This window comes from Pseudophryne corroboree, chromosome 7 (assembly GCF_028390025.1).
Source record: "Pseudophryne corroboree isolate aPseCor3 chromosome 7, aPseCor3.hap2, whole genome shotgun sequence".
In the NCBI taxonomy this organism is placed as follows: Eukaryota; Metazoa; Chordata; class Amphibia; order Anura; family Myobatrachidae; genus Pseudophryne; species Pseudophryne corroboree.
In genome coordinates, this window is record NC_086450.1 from 129,372,479 (window position 1) to 129,398,775 (window position 26,297).

Sequence of the window (26,297 nt, forward strand, 5' to 3'; positions counted from 1 at the left end):
ACCACGGCATGCTACCGTCTCAGTCTAGCTTTTTTTTCTCTTCCCACCCTGGGGCCCCCTTACATCCACACATGCCCCATCAGCACCCTCCATCTCCCAGTTGCGGGTCAGTCCTAGGTTATCCAACATGGCCCTAACTATGTGGAGTTTGTATTTTCTCCCTGTACTTGTGTGGGTTTCCTCTGGGTACTCCGGTTTCCTCCCACAGTCCAAAAATATACTGGCAGGTTAACTGGCTCCCAACAAAATGGACCCTAGTGTGTGTGTATGTATATGGACAGACTAGATGGGCTTAGTGGTTCTTATCTATGTTTCTAACAATAGACTCTGATAATGCAGGTGTGAAACCCTTTGGTTCTGGATGTAATAGAAGTATTGAAATAATTGCTGACAATTATTGTTTCTGTCACAAAAACACACACAGGCAGTGTGCTACCTACTTCAGCTTGTGTGATTAGTGAGATGGAAATACAGGGCTGTAGAGAGTGTGGCTGGGTCCGGGAACTTTAGGATGTGTGGCCTATTTGTAGATGTGTGACCCCCCCCCCCCCAAAAAAAAAACAGTAAAAAAAAAACAGCATGTGCGCGGCCCTGTGCGTCCCTCAGCCGGGGGCAGTTCCAGGGGTTAGTGTGATGTGATCACTCATACATGTGTCCCCTATACATCATGCAGGGAAAAGAGACTGCAGTTGCTCAGGGGCAGAAGCCTCCCTACACCTGCCACAGCCCAGCACAGAGCAGTGTGTACTCGTCTAAGATGAGAGGCTGCTGCCGCTGACAGGCTCCTTTTGTGAACCTGTATGTATGTGTAATCTATGAAACATTTCCAATAAAATATCCAATTCTAGTATAGAGCTGAATATGTATACAGTAATTGGAGCCAAATGTGGCCCTCTTACCATCCCTGATGCTTCTATGGGCAGTAGGTAAGGCTGTCAATACTGGTGAATTTACTTTATTGCTATAGCTTAATGAAAGTTCTGTTTTATTTATTGACTAATTTAACTTATTAAGAATAAAATGTTACCCCTGTATGAGAACCCAGTTTTCTCTTTAATTATATTATACCCAAATTGAAATTAATGAGTCATCTTTTTTTTTTTTTTTGTTCATTGTAGAGTTCAACGGTCATGTCTAGAGCGGAGAAGTTTAAGGATGTGGGATACCTCCTAATCCACGGCACAGCAGATGGTGAGTCTTCTCTAATTAGTCTTCCAGTATCTATGACAGATTTCTAGCATCAAAACTGACAAAACAGAACCTGATGGCCAATGTTATATCATGATGACCAAGACAGAACTCTTTATTTTAACACTAATTGTCTGTGAATGTAAATTATTAGCAATATAATTATTTCATGTGAATCACAGTCTGGTGCTATTTCTAACACCACACATTCAGCTTTAACCCCATTAGATACTGAAAAGGATTTGGTCAAAAGTCAATCAAAATGAGATGTTAGAGATTTTGTGTGCGGCTCTTGTATAGAACATGTAAGGTTTACAGACATATTTATTTTTTTCTTTAGATAATGTACACTTCCAACAAGCAGCTCAAATTTCCAAAGCTCTTGTTGATGCCCAAGTGGATTTTGAAACCATGGTAAGTTTATAATGTACTTTGGATTTAATGTCTCAAGCAATTTGGTCATGTTTGAACTCTACTCCACTGGGCAGCAGAATATGTCAAGCGGCTGACTTTTTCAACATGCAGTACCAACACTTACCTCTCCTTCTATCCCTCACTGCTGCTGCTGCTCCTTAATGTGATGTCATGGTGTCAGGAGGAGGCACAAGGTACAGAAGAAAGTAATCCTCCAATCAGCCCACACTAGCTGCTAATTTAATTATTACCTACTGTAAAGCATTTATGACCAAGTCAAGGAGCGCGTAGAGATTTTTGTTATTATTCAGAACGGTGTGTTGTAATAATTATACATTGCTGTATCTATTTAGGTTTAGGTGTGCAAGTGGAAATGCATGACAAATGTAAACATGTATGAAATGTGTTTGCTACTAGTGTTTTCATTAGCATGAGGTCTTTGGAGGTTACCCTTAAAGTGTTAACTTGCGTTGACTGGAACAAGGTGTATGTTGAAAGTTGCAATGCACCTGACTGTAGTGAAAATGCATAACTTTTACTGCAGTGGATACAAGGCCTGAAAAAGCTAGTTAAATGTATCTGTAAAATAATTAGGTATGGTGTGTTTAGTACACCCAGGGCCTGATTAAGGGCCACAGGGACCTGGGGCTGAAAATGTTTAAGGGCCTATACTGAAGAAGAGAAGGACCAGTGCTTTGTGGGTGTGGCCAGTGCCATGTGGGCGTGTATATCACTACACTATAAGCCCCAGTGTCTATGTAACTATATAAAAATAGAAAAATTGCATAATTTTTTGAGAAAACTAGAAATACAATGTTAGTACATGATTTATGGCCATGTGTGTGGCCAGCTAGGCAGCTGGTCATCATCTTGCTGCTAGAATGATTGGTATATTTAATGAGATTACATCACATGCTCCGCCTCCGAGTGACTCTTGGCACAGGGAATTAACACTAGGAGATGCGCCCATAGACTGCTGTGTAGAAGGAGACAGGCACCATATCCTAACACTCCCCCACGCTTAAGACTGTCTCCGGTCACAAATTTAAAGAACATGACATTTTATCAAACAAATCAATAAAGTCTTTCCTATAACCAAAAATGAAACAAAACAGTAAGACTAAATCAACATTAACCATATTATAGTCCACACTCTATCAGGAATGCATGTAACAAGTGTGATGACAGTCCTTTTGTCAACATGTCAGCAATATTTTCTTCACTTGCGACATATTCCACATTGACGGACTTCTTTTCCACCAACTCACGGATGAAGTGATGTCTTATAGCAATGTGCTTAGACCATCCTTGATGCTTTGTGCTACAAGAAAGATCAATTGCTCCCTTGTTATCACACTTTATGTTGATGATCTCACTGTGGTAAAGAAGACCTAATTCCCGTAAAGGGGGTCATTCTGACCTGAACGCTCGCTGCAGTTCTTTGCAGCACAGCGTTCAGGTCAGAACTGCACGGCGCTGGTGCATGGATGACATCCGATGGCTGTCATTGCCTAGCGATCGCCTCTGCCTGATTGACAGGCAGAGGTGTTCGCTGGGTGGGAGGGGGCGGCATGGCGGTGTTTGGCTGCCGTTTTGTGGGCACGGTCCGGCCAATGCAGGCATGGCCGGACCATGCGGGGGGTGGGCGACAAATAGCTCCCAGCCAGCACGCAAAGCTGCGCTGGCCGGGATCTACTCCTGAAGTACAAAAGCATCGCCACTGTGCGATGCTTTTGTACTTCAGCGACAGGGCAGGTACTGACATGCGGGGCGGGCTAGCCCTGTGCTGGGCATCCCCCCGCATGTCTGTGTTCCTGAACATAGCTGTGCTAAATTTAGCACATCTACGATCAAGTCGGAATCACCCCCAAAGTCTCTTATCCAAAGCGCATCTTTTGAAGATTCTGTGAGCGCCATGTACACTGCCTCTGTTGTAGAAAGAGCATCTGTGGGTTGTTTCCTACTTGCCCAGCTTACGGCTGCACCTGCCAGCACAAACAGGTATCCAGTATAAGAACGTCTATCATCCTCATCTGATCCCCAGTCAATGTCACAGAATACGTTTAAGATGGTGTCTGTTGGTATTGTAAATCTCAGCTTTAGTGAACTTGTACCTTTGAGGTACCTTAGTATTCTCTTTACTGCCATCCAGTGTTGTCTCCCAGGATTGTTTGCGAACTGGCTTGCCCGACTCACTGCATGTGTGATGTCAAGTCGTGTCCCAATACTTGCATACATGGGATTTCTTGCGTTTCCTATATCTCTCCTTTGCTACTTGGTGACATGGCCTTGACCATCTTTGTACTCTTATCAATGGGAGTACTTACTGGTTTTGCATCTGTCATTTGTATTTGGAAATTATTTCCTCAATGTATGTTTGATGGTCAATTGTGACAGTTCCCTCTTGCAGGTTTTGTACAATTTTCATACCTAACAAATGATTTCTTGACCTGCCAAAGGTAAGTCATCTACATAGACTGCTATGATGAACAACTTTTCTTTGATAGTTTGTGGTATAGGCAGTGATCAGTCTCTGACCTAACAATGTTCACTTCTAGTAACACTGCATTCAACTTTACATACCAGCAACAACCACTTTGTTTGAGGCCGTATTGTCAGTGGCGTCATGAGGTGGGTGCGGCCCGCACCCGGGTGTCACCCTTCAATGGGGGTGACCCCAAACAAGAGCCGCGCTTGCACCTGCTGGGAGGGGGGGGGGTATGCGATCATAACTGTACCGCGGTGGAGTCTTCATGTTGCAGGCAGGGGTGTATGATTTTGAGTCGGCGGGGGTGCAATCCTAACTGTAGTGCTCTATTTGCCATCCGGCACCAAGCACCACAGTTATGATCGCACCCCCCCCCCTGCTGAAAGAGGAAGACTCCGCCACGGCCGGGTCTGTATGTCATCACACTGCCACTTGCGCTGCTGGGACTCTAGAAGGGAGAAGTGGAAGGAGGCTCTTGCGGCTTGCTATTCTCCTCACCACCGCCAGCCATGTTCTGCACACTGTCGCCGCCCACATTCTCCGCTGCCAAAGGCCTTCAACTCCACACCGCCGCCGACTACACCCCTCTCTGCTGCTCAGGTACTCTTACCCTGCTTCTCTATGTCAAAGTCCCTCTCTCTGTCACTGCTGTCCCTCTCTCTGTCACTGCTGTCTCTCTCTGTCCCTGAATTGTGGATCCTACTGTGTGGCATATTGTGAATTTTATCTTCTTCTATGTGGCGTAATGTGAATTTCTGCTCATACCATGTGCTATAGTCTGAATTTTGGCTCATTCTGTGTGGTATAATGTGAACTGCGGCTCATTCGGTGTGCTATAATGTGAATTTCGGCTCATTCTGTGTGGTATAATGTGAATTTTGGCTCATACTGTGTGATATAATGTCACCAGGCTCCATAGCAGTGCATGCTAATGTGGACGAGATTGTCCATATTGGCCTGCATGCATAAGCGACCCGGCACCAACGATGAACGAGCGCGGGGCCACATATTGTTCATCGTTGGTGCCTACATACTGAAAGAGAACATTCATATCGTGCAGTTATATCACCTAATGTGTAGGGCCCATTACCTGTTTATGGACCTAATTGTGGTCGCATTTCATTTTAGCAATAATCGCAATTGAGCGATTTTTGCTAAAATGCGCCATGGTAACAGTGCGCATGCAAAGTGCGCGTGCATTCCTGACTGCACTTTCATTGACAGTGGCGGTCAGTGCCGTAACTATGTGTGTGCCAGGTGTGCCTGGCACACAGCGCAGTAACCTTGAGGGCGCAACGGTCCCCATTCCCTAAAGTCAGCAGCTTGTAATGAGTCAAATTGACTCATTACAAGCGCCTGTGCCGGAGGAGGAGAGGAGCAGCGGAGAAGGAAGAGGAGGGAGGGGGAGGAGGGAGGGAGCCGCAGCAGCGCTATGTAATTGGTGGCAGCGCCGCTGCAGCTGTCCCTCTCCTTCCACATCGGCTGGCCGCCGTTGCTGTGAATGCTGGGATGCGCTTCCCTCATCCCAGCATTCACAGTGGCAGTGGCCAGCCAATGCGGAAGGAGAGAGACAGCTGCAGCAGCGCCACCAGCAATTACAGTGCGCTGCAGTGGCTCCCTCCCTCGTCCCCCTCCCTTCTCTTCCTTCTCCCCTGCCCCCGCAGCTGGCAGCACCGAGGAGCCTGACTGCCTGAGCCAGCGGAGAAATGGTAAGTATAATCTATTGTGTCTGTCTGTCTGTCTGTCTGTCTGTCTATCTATCTATCTATCTATCTATCTACCTAATGTGGGGTCTCTGTCTGCTGTAATGTGTAAAAAGGGGGCGCTGTCTGCCGTAATGTGTAAAAAGGGGACGCTGTCTACCGTAATGTGTAAAAGGTGGAATCTGTCTGTCGTAATGTGTAAAAAGGGGACGCTCTTTACCGTAATGTGTAAAAAGAGGAATCTGTCCGCCGTAATGTGTAAAAGGGGCTCTACCTGGTGTAGAGGCGCTACTGTGTGGCATAATTTGAATAATGGAGACTACTGTGCACTGTAATATGAATTGGTATTATTTTGTGGCCACAACCCTTTCCCATGAAGCCATGCCCCTACATATTTTGCACGCGTCTAAGGCGCGCACTGCCCCTATTTTACATAAAGGGAAGGGGGCGCCGATGCCCTATCTTGCACACAGCACTAAAATGTCTAGTTACGACACTGGCGGCGGGCATTGGGGGCCGGCGTAGCGGGCATGGTGTGAAAGGGGATCAGAGCATTTTTGAGGCAGCTACGTGACATCACACGCGCCCACTGCAACCCAAAAATTGGCGGTGCAGCACCTGCATACGCAGCCTAGCTACGTCTGCAGGGGGTCATCTTTAGTTTCTGCTTCAGCGATGGGATCTCAATTATTTTGCGATCGTTACACTGGATGCCAATTAGCATACTAGACGGCCCCCGGCATGCTACAGAAATGATTGCAGATTCTGCTTTTTAGCAGAATATGTAAACCAACCTGAATAGGGTCATATGTCACTACTATTGCCATCACATTCAGTGATATACAGGAATTATGATTTACAAGTAAAACTAGTACAAAAACATTACTAAGGATTCCGTGTGGTGTGATATGGGAGGAGATCCATGGGGGGTGACACCATGAGTTACCACACCGGGTGACACCAACCCTAGTGACGCCTCTGCGTATAGTGACTTCTTTAAGAGACAAACTTTCCCAGTTTGGTATATATCCATATCATAGTGTTCAGTCGGCTCCATGTAAATTTCCTCAACTTACTTTCCATTCAGGAATGCAGAATCAAAGTCTATCTGATATAACAGTAGATCATGTAATGTAGCAATAGCATCATTAACCTTAAGGTGCTATACCTTGGGACTGGTGAGTAGATCTCTCCTTAATCGAGTCAATAATTCTGGGGATATCCCTTGGCAACAAGGCGGGCTTTGAAACAAGCTACTGCCCAATCTGGGTTCAACTTCTTGCAAGAAACCCACTTGTTTTTAATCGTTTTACGGTCTCTTTGTCTATCAACGATAGACCATGTAATCTTATCATTTAGTGCTGACAGTTCTGTCTGTATCAATTGCTGACTTCCACTCTGTCCAATCACTGCTTGACTTTGCTTCTTGTATGTTTTGAGGTTCACAGTAAGCTATGTTTGCATACTCCTCACTGTATTTCTTGGCTGAAACACCTTTGTTGGTCCTCATGGAACTTCTGTTCCCTGACTTATTGTCTGCTTTGGCACTCGCAGATTCAGACACCCTTTCTGCTGCCTGTACATCCAATGATACATTTTCTTGTTGCTCCACTGCTCCAGTTAGTGGTTCTGTCTTGTAGAATACCACATCTCTGGATTTAAGAAGACGTTTACATGTAACATCCCAAAGTCTGTATCCTTTGCTTTCGTCGCAGTATCCGAGCATTATACACTCTATGGATTTTGGATCTAGCTTTCTCCTTTTCTCCTTTGGTATATGTGCAAAAGCTTTGCTCCCAAAGACACGAAGATGACTGACACTTGGCTTTTTCCTGGACCACGCCTCCAGTGACATTTTACCTTTGACGGCCACTGTAGGTACATGATTCTTTAGGTATACTGCAGTAGATACTGCTTCTGCCCAAAACTTATTTTCTAGGCCAGCATCACTTAACATAGTTCTTGCTCTTTTAACAATTGTGCGGTTTGCCCGCTCACTCACGCCATTCTGTACTGGTGTGTAGGCAATCGTTAGCTGATGCTTTATGCCATATTTTCTAAGTAATGCAGCTAAGACTTTGTTATCATGCTCTCCACCATTGTCTGATCTCAGGATCTTTAGTTTCAGACATGTCTGATTCTCCACTAGGTTTTTGTATTCCACAATTTTGTTGACCACTTCACTCTTCTCTTTAAGGAAGTACACGTGTGTCATTCTTGTGGCGTCATCAATAAGAGTCATGAAATACCTGTAGCCACTGATTGATTCTTCTTCCATTGGACCACACACGTCTGTGTGCACTAAAGCTAACGGTGTCTCTGCTGTATTAACTGACTTTGGAAATGGGTTGCGAGTTTGCTTGCCTTTTATGCAACTCTCACACATGGGTCTTTCAGCATTGCTCACGGTCATCCCTGTTACCATTCCATCTAGCAGTTTCTGGACGTTGTCATATCCTAGATGACCCAAGTGTTTGTGCCACACAGCTCGATTGACTGCTTTTCCTCAGTAGCCATCATTGCAGTACACTCCTCAGTGTCCTGGCAATAAAGTTGGTTGCACCGAGTTGCTGAAGCAATAATAGTCCCTCTTTTATTCTGCACCATACACTTGCCCTTCTGAAATTGGACTTTGTAGCCTTTTTTTTTCTAGGATGCTGATAGCAATGAGGTTACTTCCTAAATCAGGCACATACAACACATCTTGGATATCTGTAACAACTGTTTCTCCTCCAATGTACCTGCAATTCTTCCTATGACTGTCTGCTACATTCAGTGCTGACTCATTTGGCTTGTCACGCTGCTTCTGCGCAGCACTGGAATTTCTCATTTCTCATTTTTGCAATCTGAAGCTTTGTCCTATCTTGTGACATACAAAACATTAGAATGTTTGCTTTTTGGACTTTGTGCCCTTTGTGATCAAGGCAGAACCCTCAGATATGGTCTCAATGGGAATACATTCTTGGAACTGCAGCAACTTGGCCCTTACAATCTCCGTTGTCAGCTTAGTGTCATTTGACTCTAAAGCAACCACCAAAAAAACAAATTCTGGTGTCAGATTCTGTAACATAGCCATTGCTACTTCTTCCTCAACCATCTGTGACCCCACAGATGCCAACTGTTGAGCTATCGACAATAACTTATCAATGTAATCATTCATGTCCTTGCAGGCACCCAGTTTTGCTCCATATAGCATGCGTCTCAAACTTATCCTTCTCATTAGACCTTTATCTTCATTAGCCTTTTGCAGGGCTGTCCACATGTCCTTAGCTGACAATTTCTCACTGACTATTGAATAGATATGCTGCTCCACAGCTAAACCTATCGTCCCGATGGCTCTGTCTTTGTCACCTGGGTTTGGACCTGCTCCTGGGTCTATAGTAACCTTCCACAACTTTTCCTGCGTAAGATGCATCTCCATGGCAAACAGTAATGCAGGTCTATTCAGTGAACACAGATGAATCAGATGTAATACTGATATAGGCAATTAGGGGCCCTTATATCATACAAGGTAACAGCAGTGGTAGCGGTACTTACCAGAAGTTGTCTCCAGTGGTGAGGGATGGAGGACTGCACAGCCATGCTGTCTGACTCCAGCTGTAGAGAAGATGCGGCACCCGGATCAGCATCAGCTCAGAAGCTACGATACATGCAATGGAATGCTGTGAGTCTCTTTAGCTGAGATCCGCTCCCGGTCTCAGCTCTGTACACTTACACAAACCAGGACTCAGTCTCTCTTACTCACTCACTCTAAGATGGAGAAGCAGGGATTACATCACATAGCGGGTCAGAACTGAGCATGCATGCAGGCGGCAATGCGCAGGTGCGTCGCTGCCTGGCGACGGCCGTTGCAAGAAAGCGTTCACAGCAGCGAACGCAAGAAGATTTACAGGAAGAGGCTGGCCGGTGGTGACAACTGACTGCTTTCTGGGAGTGCCGAAGAAAACGCAGGCATTTCCAGCTGAATGCAGGGAGGGATCCCGACATCAGCTCCAGGAAGGATCATCGCAGCGGGTGAGTAAGTCTTGAGCTGTGCAGAGACTGCACAAACTTTTTGCTTGTGCAGTCTCTGCACAGCGGATCGCAGCCCTGCACAGCTATTCCCCCCTCCCCTGTAGGCGGTGACTACCTGATTGCAGCAGTGCTAAAAGTAGCCTGCTAGCGATCAGGTCGGAATAACCCACAGAGAGTGAAGGAAGGGATACAGAAAATTACAGCAGGGACACAGAGATGGAGAGAGTGCCAGCAAATACATAGGGACAGAGATAGGCAGTGGGGACTTAGGGACAGAAAGAGGCAGCAGGGGCAGAGAGAAAGGCAGCAGGGACAGAGAGATGAGAAGCAGGGACAGATAGAAAGGCAGCATGAACAGAGAGAGAAGCAGCAGGGACGTAGGGACAGAGAGAGGGGCAGCAGGGATGTAGGGACAAGGAGGGGGGCAGCAGGGAAGTAGCTGCTGTGGTCCGGGAGCTTGGATCTCATACAACACTTCTTCTGGGGGGTTCAGGGGGGTGGGCATGGGCCATACAATTGGCTGGGTGCAGGGGGAGCAGCTGCAGACCCTGGAATCATCTTGTGCCCCATAGCAGCTGCACCCCCTGCATCCTCGGTAGTTACGCCACTGCCTACACCCTCCTGACCCCATATATATATATATATATATATATATGTGTGTGTGTGTGTGTGTATGTATATATATATATATATATATATATATATATATATATTTATTTATAATCTATATTATACTTGCTTACCTGACCCTCTCCATGAGGGAAAAAATGCTCTGTTCCTGGACTTTCCTGGTAATGTATGATTGCCATCACCTGTGGTGATGGCAATCATACATTACCAGGAAAGTCCAGGAAAAGAGCATTTCTCCCTCATGGAGAGGGTCAGGTAGGCAAGTATGCACCACACCCAAATCTAAGGTGGGAGATTTTTTAGAACTGGTGATGTTGCCCATGGCAACCAATCAGATTCTACTTACCATTTATCTAGCTGCTTCTAGCAGATAATAAATATAATCTGATTGGTTGCTATGGGCAACATCACCAGTTCTAAAAAATCTCCCACCTTAGTAAATTTACCTCATGGAGAGGGTCAGGTAGGCAAGTATGGTGGGGTGTGTTCAAACTGAAATCTAAATTGCAGTGTAAAAATAAAGCAGCCAGTATTTACCCTGCACAGAAACAATATAAACCACCCAAATCTAACCTCTCTGCACATATTATTATCTGCCCCCCACTGCAGTGCACATGGTGGTCATTCCGACCTGATTGCACGCTGCCATTTTTCACAGCGCAGCGATCAGGTCACTACTGCACATGCGTATGCACCGCAATGCGCAGGTGTGTCGTACGGGTACAATGGATTTAACGAAGAATCCATTCGCACAGCCGATCGCAAGGAGATTGACAGGAAGAAGGCATTTCTGGGTGGAAATTGACCGTTAAAACTGACCGTTTTCTGGGAGTGCTGTGGAAAACGCAGGCATGTCCAGGTGTTTGCAGGGCGGGTGTCTGAGGTCAATTTCGGGACCTGACAGGCTGAAGTGATCGCAGCGGCTGAGTAAGTTCAGACCTACTCAGAAACTGCACAAAAACTTTTTGCACAGCTCCCCTGCACAAGTGATCGCACACTTGCTGAGCTAAAATACACTCCCCCATAGGCGTCGACCAGTGCCGTAACTAGGCATTTTAGCGCTGTGTGCAAGAAACGACATTGGCGCCCCCCCCACCCATGCAACGGCGCGCGCAAAATATATAGGGGCGTGGCTTCATGGGGAAGGGGCGTGGCCACAAAATAATAGCAATTCATACTACGGTGCACAGTAGTCTCTATTATTCAAATTACGCTGCACAGTAGCGCCACTACACCAGGTAGAGCCCCTTTTATACATTACAGCAGACAGCGTCCCCCTTTTTACACATTACAGCAGACAGTCCCCCTTTTTACACATTACAGCAGACAGCGTCCCCCTTTTTACACATTACAGCAGACAGTCCCCCTTTTTACACATTGCGGCAGCCAGTCCCCCTTTTTACACATTACAGCAGACAGCGTCCCCCTTTTTACACATTACAGCAGACAGTCCCCCTTTTTACACATTGCGGCAGCCAGGACCCCTTTTTACACATTGCGGCAGCCAGGACCCCTTTTTACACATTGCGGCAGCCAGTCCCCCTTTTTACACATTGCGGCAGCCAGTCCCCCTTTTTACACATTGCGGCAGCCAGGCCCCCTTTTTACACATTGCGGCAGCCAGTCCCCCTTTTTACACATTGCGGCAGACAGTCCCCCTTTTTACACATTGCGGCAGCCAGGCCCTCTTTTTACATATTGCGGCAGCCAGTCCCCCTTTTTACACATTGCGGCAGCCAGGACCCCTTTTTACACATTGCGGCAGCCAGTCCCCCTTTTTACACATTGCGGCAGCCAGTCCCCCTTTTTACACATTGCGGCCGCCAGGCCCCCTTTTTACACATTGCGGCAGCCAGTCCCCCTTTTTACACATTGCGGCAGCCAGGACCCCTTTTTACACATTGCGGCAGCCAGGACCCCTTTTTACACATTGCGGCAGCCAGGACACCTTTTTACACATTGCGGCAGCCAGTCCCCCTTTTTACACATTGCGGCAGCCAGGCCCCCTTTTTACACATTGCGGCAGACAGTCCCCCTTTTTACACATTGCGGCAGACAGTCCCCCTTTTTACACATTGCGGCAGCCAGGCCCCCTTTTTACACATTGCGGCAGCCAGGCCCCCTTTTTACACATTGCGGCAGCCAGTCCCCCTTTTTACACATTGCGGCAGACAGTCCCCCTTTTTACACATTGCGGCAGCCAGGCCCTCTTTTTACATATTGCGGCAGCCAGTCCCCCTTTTTACACATTGCGGCAGCCAGGACCCCTTTTTACACATTGCGGCAGCCAGGACCCCTTTTTACACATTGCGGCAGCCAGTCCCCTTTTTTACACATTGCGGCAGCCAGGCCCCCTTTTTACACATTGCGGCAGCCAGTCCCCCTTTTTACACATTGCGGCAGCCAGGACCCCTTTTTACACATTGCGGCAGCCAGGACCCCTTTTTACACATTGCGGCAGCCAGGACCCCTTTTTACACATTGCGGCAGCCAGTCCCCCTTTTTACACATTGCGGCAGCCAGGCCCCCTTTTTACACATTGCGGCAGCCAGTCCCCCTTTTTACACATTGCGGCAGACAGTCCCCCTTTTTACACATTGCGGCAGCCAGGCCCCCTTTTTACACATTGCGGCAGCCAGTCCCCCTTTTTACACATTGCGGCAGCCAGTCCCCCTTTTTACACATTGCGGCAGCCAGGCCCCCTTTTTACACATTGCGGCAGACAGTCCCCCTTTTTACACATTGCGGCAGCCAGTCCCCCTTTTTACACATTGCGGCAGCCAGGACCCCTTTTTACACATTGCGGCAGCCAGTCCCCCTTTTTACACATTGCGGCAGCCAGTCCCCCTTTTTACACATTGCGGCAGCCAGGCCCCCTTTTTACACATTGCGGCAGCCAGTCCCCCTTTTTACACATTGCGGCAGACAGTCCCCCTTTTTACACATTGCGGCAGCCAGGCCCTCTTTTTACATATTGCGGCAGCCAGTCCCCCTTTTTACACATTGCGGCAGCCAGGACCCCTTTTTACACATTGCGGCAGCCAGTCCCCCTTTTTACACATTGCGGCAGCCAGTCCCCCTTTTTACACATTGCGGCCGCCAGGCCCCCTTTTTACACATTGCGGCAGCCAGTCCCCCTTTTTACACATTGCGGCAGCCAGGACCCCTTTTTACACATTGCGGCAGCCAGGACCCCTTTTTACACATTTCGGCAGCCAGGACCCCTTTTTACACATTGCGGCAGCCAGTCCCCCTTTTTACACATTGCGGCAGCCAGGCCCCCTTTTTACACATTGCGGCAGACAGTCCCCCTTTTTACACATTGCGGCAGACAGTCCCCCTTTTTACACATTGCGGCAGCCAGGCCCCCTTTTTACACATTGCGGCAGCCAGGCCCCCTTTTTACACATTGCGGCAGCCAGTCCCCCTTTTTACACATTGCGGCAGACAGTCCCCCTTTTTACACATTGCGGCAGCCAGGCCCTCTTTTTACATATTGCGGCAGCCAGTCCCCCTTTTTACACATTGCGGCAGCCAGGACCCCTTTTTACACATTGCGGCAGCCAGGACCCCTTTTTACACATTGCGGCAGCCAGTCCCCTTTTTTACACATTGCGGCAGCCAGGCCCCCTTTTTACACATTGCGGCAGCCAGTCCCCCTTTTTACACATTGCGGCAGCCAGGACCCCTTTTTACACATTGCGGCAGCCAGGACCCCTTTTTACACATTGCGGCAGCCAGGACCCCTTTTTACACATTGCGGCAGCCAGTCCCCCTTTTTACACATTGCGGCAGCCAGGCCCCCTTTTTACACATTGCGGCAGCCAGTCCCCCTTTTTACACATTGCGGCAGACAGTCCCCCTTTTTACACATTGCGGCAGCCAGGCCCCCTTTTTACACATTGCGGCAGCCAGTCCCCCTTTTTACACATTACGGCAGACAGCGTCCCCCTTTTTACACATTGCGGCAGCCAGGCACCCTTTTTACACATTGCGGCAGCCAGTCCCCCTTTTTACACATTGCGGCAGCCAGGCCCCCTTTTTACACATTGCAGCAGCCAGGACCCCTTTTTACACATTATGGCAGACGGTGTCCCCCAGAGAGAGAGAGAGAGAAAGAGAGAGAGAGAGAGAGAGGGATATACTTACCTTCTCCCCGCTGACAGGCTCCTCGTGCTGGCATCTCCCACTGTTCAGTGTGCAGGCATCGGACAAGGAGGAGGAGGGAGGGGGACTGGAGCCGCAGCAGCGCTATGTCATTGGTAGTAAGCGCCGCTGCAGCATCCCCCTCTCCTTCCGTATTGGTTGGCTGGCGCTGCTGTGGATGCTGGGATGGAGGAACCGCATCCCAGCATCCACAGCAGCGCCGGGCAGCCTATACGGAAGGAGAGGGGGATGCTGCAGCGGCGCTTACTACCAATGAAATAGCGCTGCTGCGGCTCCAGTCCCCCTCCCTCCTCCTCCTTCTCAGCTGCCTCCGGCGCTTCTCTCTCCTCCAGCGCGGCTGCGGCGCACGGCGCGGACTTCAGAGGCGGCATGTAATGAGTCAATTTGACTCATTACATGCCGCTGGCCGTGTGCCCTCAGGGCAACTGCGCTGTGTGCCAAGCCCACTTGGCACACACGTAGTTACGGCCCTGGCGTCGACTATCTGATCGCACGGCTGCAAAAAACTGCTACCGTGCAATCAACTTGGAATGACCCCCATGGTTTTGCCCAACTGCTAACAAATTTGCTGCTGCGATCAACTCTGAATTACCCCCTAAGTCTGTTCAATACTTTTTCCCTGTGTCATTTCACATTATTACACATAATTTATGGACATCTATGGTTTGATTTCTTTGCAAATGCGGCTTGCATGGGTTGTACAAGTGTTGTTGAGATTTGGTGAAAATTTCATTGCAAAAGCAATATATTTACTGAGAAAAATGTTGATGTGTTCAAAACTTATTTTACCCGCTGTGTTTGTGTGTGTGTATATATGCAGGGGTGTATCTAGGGGTCTCAGCACCCCTGGCAAAGTAAGGAACTGGCACCCCCCACCTCCCCCACACAGGGACACTGAGATTACAGGGAGGGTGTGGGCAGGGACACTTAGGGGGAATTACAGGAGTGTGCAGGCAGGGACACTGAGGGGGAATTACGAGGAGGGTACGGGCAGGGACACTGAGGTGGACCTATGGGAGGGTGTGGTCAGGGACACTGAGGGGGGAGTCACAGGGAGGCTGAGGTCAGGGACAGTAAGGGGAAATAACAGGGATGGCTTGGGTAGGGAAAATGAGAGGGAGGGGCTACAGTAAGGCTGAGGTCAAGGACACTAAGGGGCAATTACAGGGAGGGTGCGGGAAGGGACACGTCTGGGTTCACTCACAGGTGGATCCCTGGGCTATAGAGATTGTTTCTCAGGGATACAGGCTGGAATTCGAAGACGTGCCTCCTCGCCGGTTTTTTAAATCTGCTCTGCCAGCTTCCCCGTCAGAGAGGGAGTTAGTGTTGTCTGCAATTCAAAAATTGTATCTTCAACAGGTGATAGTCAAAGTTCCTCTTCTCCAGCAAGGAAAGGGGTATTACTCAACCCTGTTTGTGGTCCCGAAACCGGACGGTTCGGTCAGGCCCATTTTGAATCTAAAATCCCTGAACTTGTACTTGAAAAAGTTCAAGTTCAAGATGGAATCGCTCAGAGCGGTCATCGCCAGCCTGGAGGGGGGGGGGGATTGGATGGTGTCCCTGGACATAAAGGATGCATACCTTCATGTTCCGATTTTCCCTCCTCACCAGGCGTTCCTGAGATTTGCAGTACAGGACTGTCATTACCAATTTCAGACGTTGCCGTTTGGGCTTTCCACAGCCCTGAGAATTTTCACCAAGGTAATGGCAGAAATGATGGTGCTCCTGCGCAAGCAGGGTGTCACAATTATCCCATACTTGGACGATCTCCTCATAAAGGCGAGATCTCGGGAGAAGTTGCTGGACAGCGTGTCTCTGTCCGTGAGGATGTTGCAGGGGCACGGCTGGATTCTCAATATACCGAAGTCCCAGCTAGTCCCTACAACGCGCCTGACCTTTCTGGGTCTGGTTCTAGACACAGACCAGAAAAAGGTTTTTCTTCCGATGGAAAAGGCTCAGGAGCTCATAGCCCTGGTCAGGAACCTATTAAAGCTAAAAAAGGTTTCAGTGCATCACTGCACGCGTGTCCTGGGGATGATGGTGGCATCATACGAGGCCATCCCCTTCGGAAGGTTCCATGCAAGGACCTTTCAATGGGATCTACTGGACAAATGGTCCAGATCCCAGTTACAAATGCATCAGAGGATCACCCTGTCTCCCAGAGCCAGGGTATCTCTCCTGTGGTGGCTGCACAGTGCTAACCTCCTAGAAGGCCGCAGGTTCGGAATTCAGGACTGGATCCTGGTGACCACGGACGCAAGCCTCCGAGGTTGGGGAGCAGTCACACTGGGAAGAAATTTCCAAGGACTCTGGTCAAATCTAGAGACTTGTCTCCACATCAACGTCCTGGAGTTGAGGGCCATATACAACGCCCTACGCCAGGTGGAGGCATTGCTTCGGGACAAACCGGTTCTGAGTCAGTCAGACAATGTCACAGCAGTGGCTCATGTAAACCGCCAAGGTGGCACAAGGAGCAGAGCGGCCATGGCAGAAGCGACCAGGATTCTTCGCTGGGCGGAAGGCCATGTAAGCGCCCTATCAGCTGTATTCATCCCGGGGTGGACAACTGGGAAGCGGACTTCCTCAACAGGCACGACCTGCATCCGGGAGAGTGGGGACTTCATCAAGAAGTCTTCGCACAGATCGTAGGTCAGTGGGGACTGCCTCAGATAGACATGATGGCGTCCCATCTCAACAAAAAGCTAAAGCAGTATTGCGCCAGGTCAAGGGACCCTCAGGCGGTAGCGGTGGACGCTCTAGTGACACCTTGGGTGTTCAGATCGGTCTATGTGTTCCCTTCTCTACCTCTCATACCCAAGGTGTTGAGAATAATAAGACTAAGAAGAGTAAGAACAATCCTCATTGTTCCAGATTGGCCACGATGGACTTGGTATCCGGATCTGCAAGAGTTGCTCACAAAAGATCTGTGGCCTCTTCCTCTAAGACAGGACCTGCTGCAGCAGGGGCCCTGTCTGTTCCAAGACTTACCGCGGCTGCGTTTGACGGCATGGCGGTTGAACGCCGGATCCTAGCGAAAAAAGGTATTCCGGAGGAGGTCATTCCTATCCTGCTCAAGGCTAGGAAGGACGTGACATTGAAACATTATCACCGTATATGGCGAAAATATGTTTCTTGGTGTGAGGACAGGACTGTTCCTACGGAGGAGTTCCATTTGGGTCGTCTGCTTCACTACCTGCAAACAGGAGTGACTTTGGGCCTAAAATTAGGGTCCATAAAGGTCCAAATTTCGGCCTTATCCATTTTCTTTCAAAAGTAATTGGCTTCTCTTCCTGAAGTACAGACATTCGTGAAGGGGGTGCTGCATATTCAGAATCCTTTTGTACCTCCGGTGGCGCCGTGGGATCTTAATGTGGTATTAAGTTTCCTGAAGTCACCTTGGTTTGAACCACTCACAACAGTGGAGTTGAAATATCTCACTTGGAAAGTGGTCACGTTGTTGGCCTTGGCTTCTGCGAGGCGCGTTTCGGAATTAGCGGCTTTGTCACATAAAAGCCCCTATCTGGTTTTCCACGTGGATAGGGCAGAATTGAGGACTCGTCCTCAATTTCTGCCTAAAGTGGTCTCTTCTTTTCATATGAATCAACCTATTGTCGTGCCTGTGGCTACACGGGACTTGGAGGATTCCGAGTCCCTTGATGTGGTCAGGGCTTTGAAGATTCATGTGGCCAGAACAGCGAGGGTTAGGAAAACTGAAGCGCTGTTTGTTCTGTATGCAGCCAACAAAGTTGGCGCGCATGCTTCAAAGCAGACTATTGCTCGCTGGATCTGTAACACGATTCAGCAGGCGCATTCTACGGCAGGATTGCCATTGCCTAAATCGGTTTCGGCATTACAGTTGTGCCAAGCAGCCACTTGGTCGGGGTCAAACACCTTTGCGAAGTTCTATAAATTTGATACCCTGGCTGAGGAGGACCTCCTGTTTGCTCAATCGGTGCTGCAGAGTCATCCGCACTCTCCCGCCCATTTGGGAGCTTTGGTATAATCCCCATGGTCCTTACGGAGTCCCAGCATCCTCAAGGACGTTAGAGAAAATAAGATTTTACACTTACCGGTAAATCTATTTCTTGTAGTCCATAGAGGATGCTGGGCGCCCGTCCCAAGTGCGGACTTCTTCTGCAAGACTTTTATATAGTTTTTGCTTACATAAGGGTTATGTTATAGTTTCATCGGTTTAGACCGAGACTATGTTGTTTGTTCATACTATTAACTGGGTAGTTATCATAAGTTATACGGTGTGATTGGTGTGGCTGGTATGAATCTTGCCCTGGGATTCCCAAAAATCCTTTCCTCGTACTGTCCATCTCCTCTGGGCACAGTTTCTCTAACTGGGGTCTGGAGGAGGGGCATAGAGGGAGGAGCCAGTGCACACCCAGAGTCCAAAGTCTTTCTTAAAGTACCCATGCCTCCTGCAGAGCCCGTCTATTCCCCATGGTCCTTACGGAGTCCCAGCATCCTCTACGGACTACGAGAAATAGATTTACCGGTAAGTGTAAAATCGTATTTTTCCCGGTGATTTCCCTATTGTGTATGCGCAAAATGCTGGTATAATGTCCACCATGCCATTCTCCAGATGATTTTATAGCACTGCTGTTGCTGATGTGGGATTACTGAGAGTATAGAAGAAATGGGTGCAGTATGTGCATTGTGGACCCCCCTGGACACCGGGGGGCCATGTGCACCGCACACACTGCACCCATTATAGAAACACCATTGGTATCACAGTGATATTTCTGAATATAACATAACCCTCTGGCGAGGTCCCGCTGCGCCCCACTCTTCAGCAACATCCTATGCTGTTGCTTGCGGCCTACCACTCTCAGCAGCGAGCTCCTATGTAATGCACATGTAATGCACATGTACCATGACCTTCTGTGCCTGCGCATTGTGATTCCAGCAACAGGGACTATACCGCTAACACCATCTGTAGATGGTGTTCGCAGTAGAGTGACAAACAGTGGTAAGCTAAGCTTACTGTTGTTTGTTAGATACCGAATAGAGGGCATTAACCCTTTAGCAACTTGCTAAAGGGGTTATGTCGTGTTGTTAAATGGAGCCCCAAAACACAGTCCAGCCTACTAACACTCCAGGACCACCACCTTTTTTCTTTTACAGTTTTCTCTGTTTCATTGAATGTATTACATAGAATCTGTATTACATGTGCACGTTTATTGTGTTTCATGCCTTTCACCCATCTGTCTGCCCCTGTTCTTTTAGAATGAAGGCTCTCAGACACAGGGTCCGAATCCCTCATGTGCTTTTATACCATTGTCTACTCTATACTGCTTAAAACAGCAACCAACCGTTGGTGTCTGCCACCCTGCTGCTTATCGGAGTGTTATGACCGCTGATGCAACAATCTTTATAAACCATGTACTTGTCCTGCAGTGTCTGGTACTGTTAAGCTGGGTGCACACCTATACAATTCCTGGCCCGATCACCCGATATCGGGTGAACAGGCCAACACTTGTACAGGTGTGTGTACGTGGTACCGTTGCAGGAGCATTAGCAGATAAACGGCTTAAAAAGCTCCTGCAATGGTAGGGATCGGGAGGTCACAACCTACATACTGTTTAATATTTGTCGGCCCAACCTTCCGATCCCATAGAAGTCCATACACACTGAGCTATTCCTAGCACAGTCTGTATGGGGCCTGCAGGAGGCTGACAGCAGCGGAAAGCTGGGGCCACACTGCTCTGCTGATCAGGAGTAGTAAACCGATCAGCAGAGTGATCGTAATAGTGTGCACCCAGCTTAAGTCACTGTTTTTTTGTTATGCGGTTTATGTACTGTGTTAGGCGTTGCAGTACCCTTGTGGTGCCTTATAAATAAAGGATGATAATAATAATAATAATAAATACAGGATAATAATAATAATGATATTGGTAGATATGCGGCTACAAGTGTACTTTACTGCAGAAATGAAATAGAAGCTACAAAGGGGATATAATTATGCGGTCAGGAGAATGCCAGTCACAATACCTACACCGGGATCCCGCCCCCCTCACAATCCCAACAGTAGGCATGCCGACTAACAGGGACTATTCCCCGCAAGGGGCTTCATTGCGATTGTGCTTCCCCCACTCCCCCCCCCCCCCGGCCGGGCATCTGAAAGCCGGGAACCCGGCATAGGTATTGTGACCGGTGGACGCGTTCCCAACCCCTACAAAGTGTATCCTATTAACAAAACTAACTCACTTTTATTTTAATAAGTAATAATTTTACTATTTCTTTTTTTCTCCCTTTTTAGTGGTACACTGATAAAGACCACGGGATAGGAGGATTGGCCAACAGGCATATCTACACTCATATGAGTCATTATTTGAAGCAATGTTTCGATCTTCAATAACTGTTGGTAATACCAATATGTGACCTTTACACTGTGATCTAAGGGAAAGCTTTATATTTCCTCCAACATAACCAAAGATGATTGACGTCAGAATCCCAGCACAGATGCTAAACATGGCTAAGCCAAGGACATGACATGAGTAACTGCTGTAATAATGTATTAAATGCACAATCTAGTGGATGATTTGAAAGTATGGATGATATAGACAGAATTTACACACCCTGGTTTTTCGTAGACCAATACTTATTATAAACTATTTCTATATCGATGGTAACATCCCATTTGATAAGAGCTACAACAACAAAAACATTCCCTTATATAACCAGCGATATGATCTAGCAGCTTTGGGCATATTGACTTACTTTGAATTCTCCCTCATATTTATTACTTTTTAACCAGCATCTAATTAAAACTGAATGTACTAAATAATAATGTTTTCATAACTAAATCTATTAAGTTTGCCTTAAATTATTGAATAATTAAAGCTTGTTCTGCTTATATAATTACAAAGGGACATTTAACCCTTCGCAACTGAATTCTGTAGATCAAATGTCATCCTAAGTCTCACTGGCAAAGCTGGAATCACCATCATCTGCTACTTCGGCAATACAACTATTATTGTAAGATAGGTGGAAGATGTATCAAGTCTTCTGAAGAAGACAGGTGGAGAAGACGCCCATAGCAACCAGAGGCTAGCTAACATTTTATAGAATTTACTTGATAAATAATACCTAGAAACTGGTTGCTATGGGCAACGTCTCCATCTGTCCTCTTTAGAAGGCTTGATGCATCTCACCCACATATTGCTATAATTTCTGCACTGTGTATTTGTACAATGGCCCATGCTTTGCATGGTTGTTTATTATTTTGAAGCTTTTTCGCTATTGAATCATACAGTTTGATATTGTGGGTGGGATGTAATGAAGTCCGAGTTCAGCGACCGCGTGGGATGCTGGCCAAACTTGGACTTTTTTTAAAGGCGCAATCATATGCAAGCCTTGTACATGATTGCCCCTTTAAAAATAAATGTCCAAATTCGTCCGGCATCTAGCACAGCCACTGAACTTGGACCTCTTTAAATCCCGGTCCTTAAGCCACCTGAAGACAGCTAGACAGTATTCATTTAAAATGCAGGTTGCCAATTCACTATAAACATGTGACATCACTGACATCACACCTTTTCCATTAGTGATGTTACTAGTTTTCTATTTGCCACATTTTTCAGAATTTGCTAATTTTAATTAGAATATCGATTTAGAGCTACAGGGGACAATGTGTAATGTGACCTTGATCAGTAATGCAATGATGTATAAGATCTTCTGAAACCAGGACCTTCTCAGGATTGCAACAGAGAATACTGCTATTTTCAATGTTTATGGCACTTATTTACTAACTGACTGTGGATTGCACTCATTGGGTAGATGTATTAACCTGGAGAAGGCATAAGGAAGTGATAAACCAGTGATAAAGCAGTGTTAAGTGCAAGGTGATAATGCACCAGCCAATCAGCTCCTATCTGTTAATTTACATATGGGAGCTGATTGGCTGGTGTGTTTATCACCTTGCATTTATTACTGGTTTATCACTTCCTTATGCCTTCTCCAGGTTAATACATCTACCCCAATGTACTGTACTGTATGTGAGCACTGTGTGTTACAACTTCACAAAACGTAACAAAAATTTCACTCCATTATTATGTTTTCTATATTATTGCTGTTTCTGCTCCTTCTGGTGAGAAAGTACAAAAATATTACAGGTGTTTGCTGGAGATATAAGCTAGCATGTATCAATAAAAATTATACACATTATATTTCACTTTATGATACCACCGAACTTGACTGGCAGCTACCACCAGAGTTAGGCAGCTGGGGATGATGGTTCAGGTGCCGTTTTGTAATTCATTGGCTGATGACCATTTCCAAGTATGTTTATAATATATCTATTAATACCAAACATATTTACGTGAAGATAACCTTAACCTATTTTGCAAACAGTTTTTACACTATTGCAATGGTTTACATTCAAGCCATCAACAGTCCACTGCTTCCTTCTTCCTGTTACTCCCCTCCAGTTCTGCTTATTGTCTTCTGTTCCAAATCTGCCATTGCTTCACCTCGATGTACCCAACACACAATTTCATCTAAGCTGCCAAGTCACTGATATTTGTGTATGACTATTGTTTCGGAGTTACGTACTCGCACAAACATGTGCACCATCATCCACAGATCCATGCAATCTGTCACCAATTTATTTTTTTCATCATTGAAAATTGATGATTAGAACCAAATAAAAATATGTGATGTAGGTTTCTGCAAGGCTAATTCATCCTTACCTTAAAAAGTAAAACTTTGTATGAACTGGGCTCATTATATGTTGTATTACAATGGACATGGATATTAAAATATGTTTACAACACTTTTTAAATATTTTCTCAGTAATTTCAGCGGCAAAAGAAAGTAATAAAATTTCACATGTAAATTTCTGTGGATTTGTTTTGTGTATGAACTAGAGCTCGACTTGTTAATACTATAATGACTATATTTCCGATGTGAATACCATCAGACGGACAGGTATTAGCCTCTAAAAAAAAAATGTGTGTACATGCACCAGGATGTAGTCAGCATGTTGACATTCAGAACATCAGATCATGTTGATATTATAGTGTCGACCTAATATATGTCAACATTTCATACTACTGAACAACCCGTGCACAAGTGTTTTGTATATTGAATTAAGCTGGAACTCTCCTGTGGGGACATATGTAATAGGGTCCGGGTTTGCCGGAGGTCCAGGATGCCGGCCGATCTTGGACGTTTTTTAAAGCGGCAATCAGTTACAAGGCATAGTTTTGCCTTGTAAATGATAGCTGCTTTAAAAAAAGTAGGAGATTGGCCGGCATCCCGCACCTCTGGCAAACTCAGACCCTATTACATATGCCACGTGATGTTTGTCCTGACCTCCCTTAAATTTTTGTTTCAGTGATTCTTATTTAGAGGGAAGGGGAAAAGCAAGTAGGGAATGGAAGTTTAGGAAGTTATATCTCTCGAATGGCAACTTTTCCACTCCAATAGAGCCATCTATAATGAACCACTGCTCATTATACTACAATAGGGTGAGGCAAAAAAAAAAAATCCCAGATTTTAAAGGTTAACAAAAAAACAATGTAAATGCTATTCAAAATTTTAGTACATAATCTAAAAGTGCATGTTCAGTTTATTTTCAATTGGTTTTGAATATGATATTGCCATTTCTTGGCACATATAGTAGCAGCCTTTAATTCATTAATGGTTCTTAGTCGATGTTTGTAGACCTCACTGTTCAGATGGCCCTATTGGCTGTATTGGGGCTTTTTTCTTCTCAGTAATGAAAATTTTACTTGTTAAAGTAGCCAGACAGATGAAAGTGAGCTTCATCAAGAATTTGCAGCGATAACACCAGTAATGACCTGCTGAGTGATGCGAAACTTCCAAAATCTACAACAAATGTGTATCACGTATGAAGTCCACCATCTGGACAATATCATATTCACAATAAACTGTAATCCATGCACTTTTAGATGATGTGCTAGAATTTTGAATAGCATTTACCTTGACTTTTTTGTTAACCTTTAAAATGTGCGAATTGTTTTTTTTAATTTGTCTCACCCTGTAGAAATACAAGAGAAAATGGGTCATGTTGGAGGACCAGGCTGTTAGCTGATCCAGTTAATAAATAATTCCCAGTTAAATCTTTACAGACAGTAATAAAATGATAATACATCAAATGACAATGAAACTGCATCCAATGTTAACATACGGTCATTCCACTAACATTTTAAGCTGCTCAAAAATTAGGTTAGTCGAAAAAAATTACTTGGAGTAGCTGTCTGTAGTTAAATGCACTTAATAGCCTTGTGGCCGAGCAGAAATAATCAGCAATGTCATTACTTAAAACATATAAACTGCAAGATCTGATTTATATTTTCACAAAATATTTCTCTTTATTGGAATTAGAAAAAAAGAAGTGAATGTGATGGCCGCAAACATTTTCAACCACATTTAAAATGTTTTTCTTTTTTCTTTTCTTTTATGACTTACAAATATAAATATGTTTAGTGCCAATATTCCTATCTGCTTATATACAGTACTGTCATAGTTATTTTGTCAACCAGGGTATCTGATGGTCCGGAAAAGTATACTAAACAGTGGTTACTAGGACCAGTAATGTACAATATAGTACCACAGGCACCAGGATATCCACTGCAGACTACAAGAAAAGGAATTACCGGTAGGTATTAAATTCCTATTTTCTCGTATATCCTAGTGGATACTGTGGAATTCTAGATTACCATGGGGATGTCCCAAAGCTCCCAAAATGGGTGGGAGAGTGCTGAGACCCCTGCAAAACCACCTGACCAAACTGAAGGTCATCTTTGGCCAAAGTGTCAAACCTATAGAACTTAACAAATGTGTTCACACCAGACCAAGTTGCTGCCCGGCACAACTGTAAGGCCGAGAAACCCCAGGCAGCCACCAAGAAAGAACCCACAGATCTCGTGGAGTGGGCCTGAACAGAACTTGGCAGCAGTAGAGCCACCAAAGTATAGGCTTCTTGGATAGTCAATTTGAGCCAACAAGCAATGGACTGCTTGGAGGCAGGACGACCAATTTCCTTAGCATCATAAAGGACAAAAAGCGAGTTAGGCTTCCTGTGATGAGCTGTCCCTTTGATGAAAATCATCAAAACCCCTACAACTTCCAGGGACTTTGGAGCAACTGAAGTGTCAGATACTCCTGAGGAAGCCGCCGACAGTACAGGCGGAGAAACGCGTAGAAGTGACACACGGATCCGGAAATTGTCATTTAAAGGCTCTGGGAGAACGCTATCAGATTGATCTGCGGTACATTCAAATTGGATCTCCAAGAAGGGAATGATTCACGGCAAGACTGACCAGTTCTATTGGGAGACTCTAACTGCAGCAGTGTAAGAACACTGAATATCTAATCCATGCGTTCCAGATCCTGTATAGAGGTGACCATATGCTTGTAATTTAATCAGTGATCACTGTTTATCTCATTGCAACTGAGATAATCTAGCTAGGTTGAACAGACTGTTCTGATGAACTATGTATTAAACACTTGTTGGTCTCAAGAGACAAGGATACATTAAATTATAACTCCATGCGGGTGCAAGTTCTGAGAAATATACATACTAATCCATCAGTTCATTAAGGAGCTATAACAGACTGTTGTGCCGACTAATCCACTAACATCGACAGGACCAAACGAAATAAGGTCAATTAATAATTACAATTTCAGGTGGATACAAGTCTTTGGAAAAGTGCATA

General features: G+C 46.1%; 1 protein-coding gene across 2 annotated transcripts in view; it reads left to right on the forward strand.

Annotated features, from left to right (window-relative positions):
• LOC134944781 (dipeptidyl peptidase 4-like) overlaps nucleotides 1–23,433 on the forward strand; it is a 203,694-nt gene extending 180,261 nt beyond the window's left edge. For both annotated transcript variants that reach the window (XM_063933634.1, XM_063933635.1), the window contains 3 exons: nucleotides 1,119–1,191; nucleotides 1,529–1,602; nucleotides 20,873–23,433. In XM_063933634.1, coding sequence (XP_063789704.1) covers nucleotides 1,119–1,191; nucleotides 1,529–1,602; nucleotides 20,873–20,971 — 246 coding nt within the window. In that variant the 3' untranslated portion in view covers nucleotides 20,972–23,433. The remainder of the gene's footprint in view (nucleotides 1–1,118; nucleotides 1,192–1,528; nucleotides 1,603–20,872) is intronic.
• The last annotated feature ends 2,864 nt before the right edge of the window (nucleotides 23,434–26,297 follow it).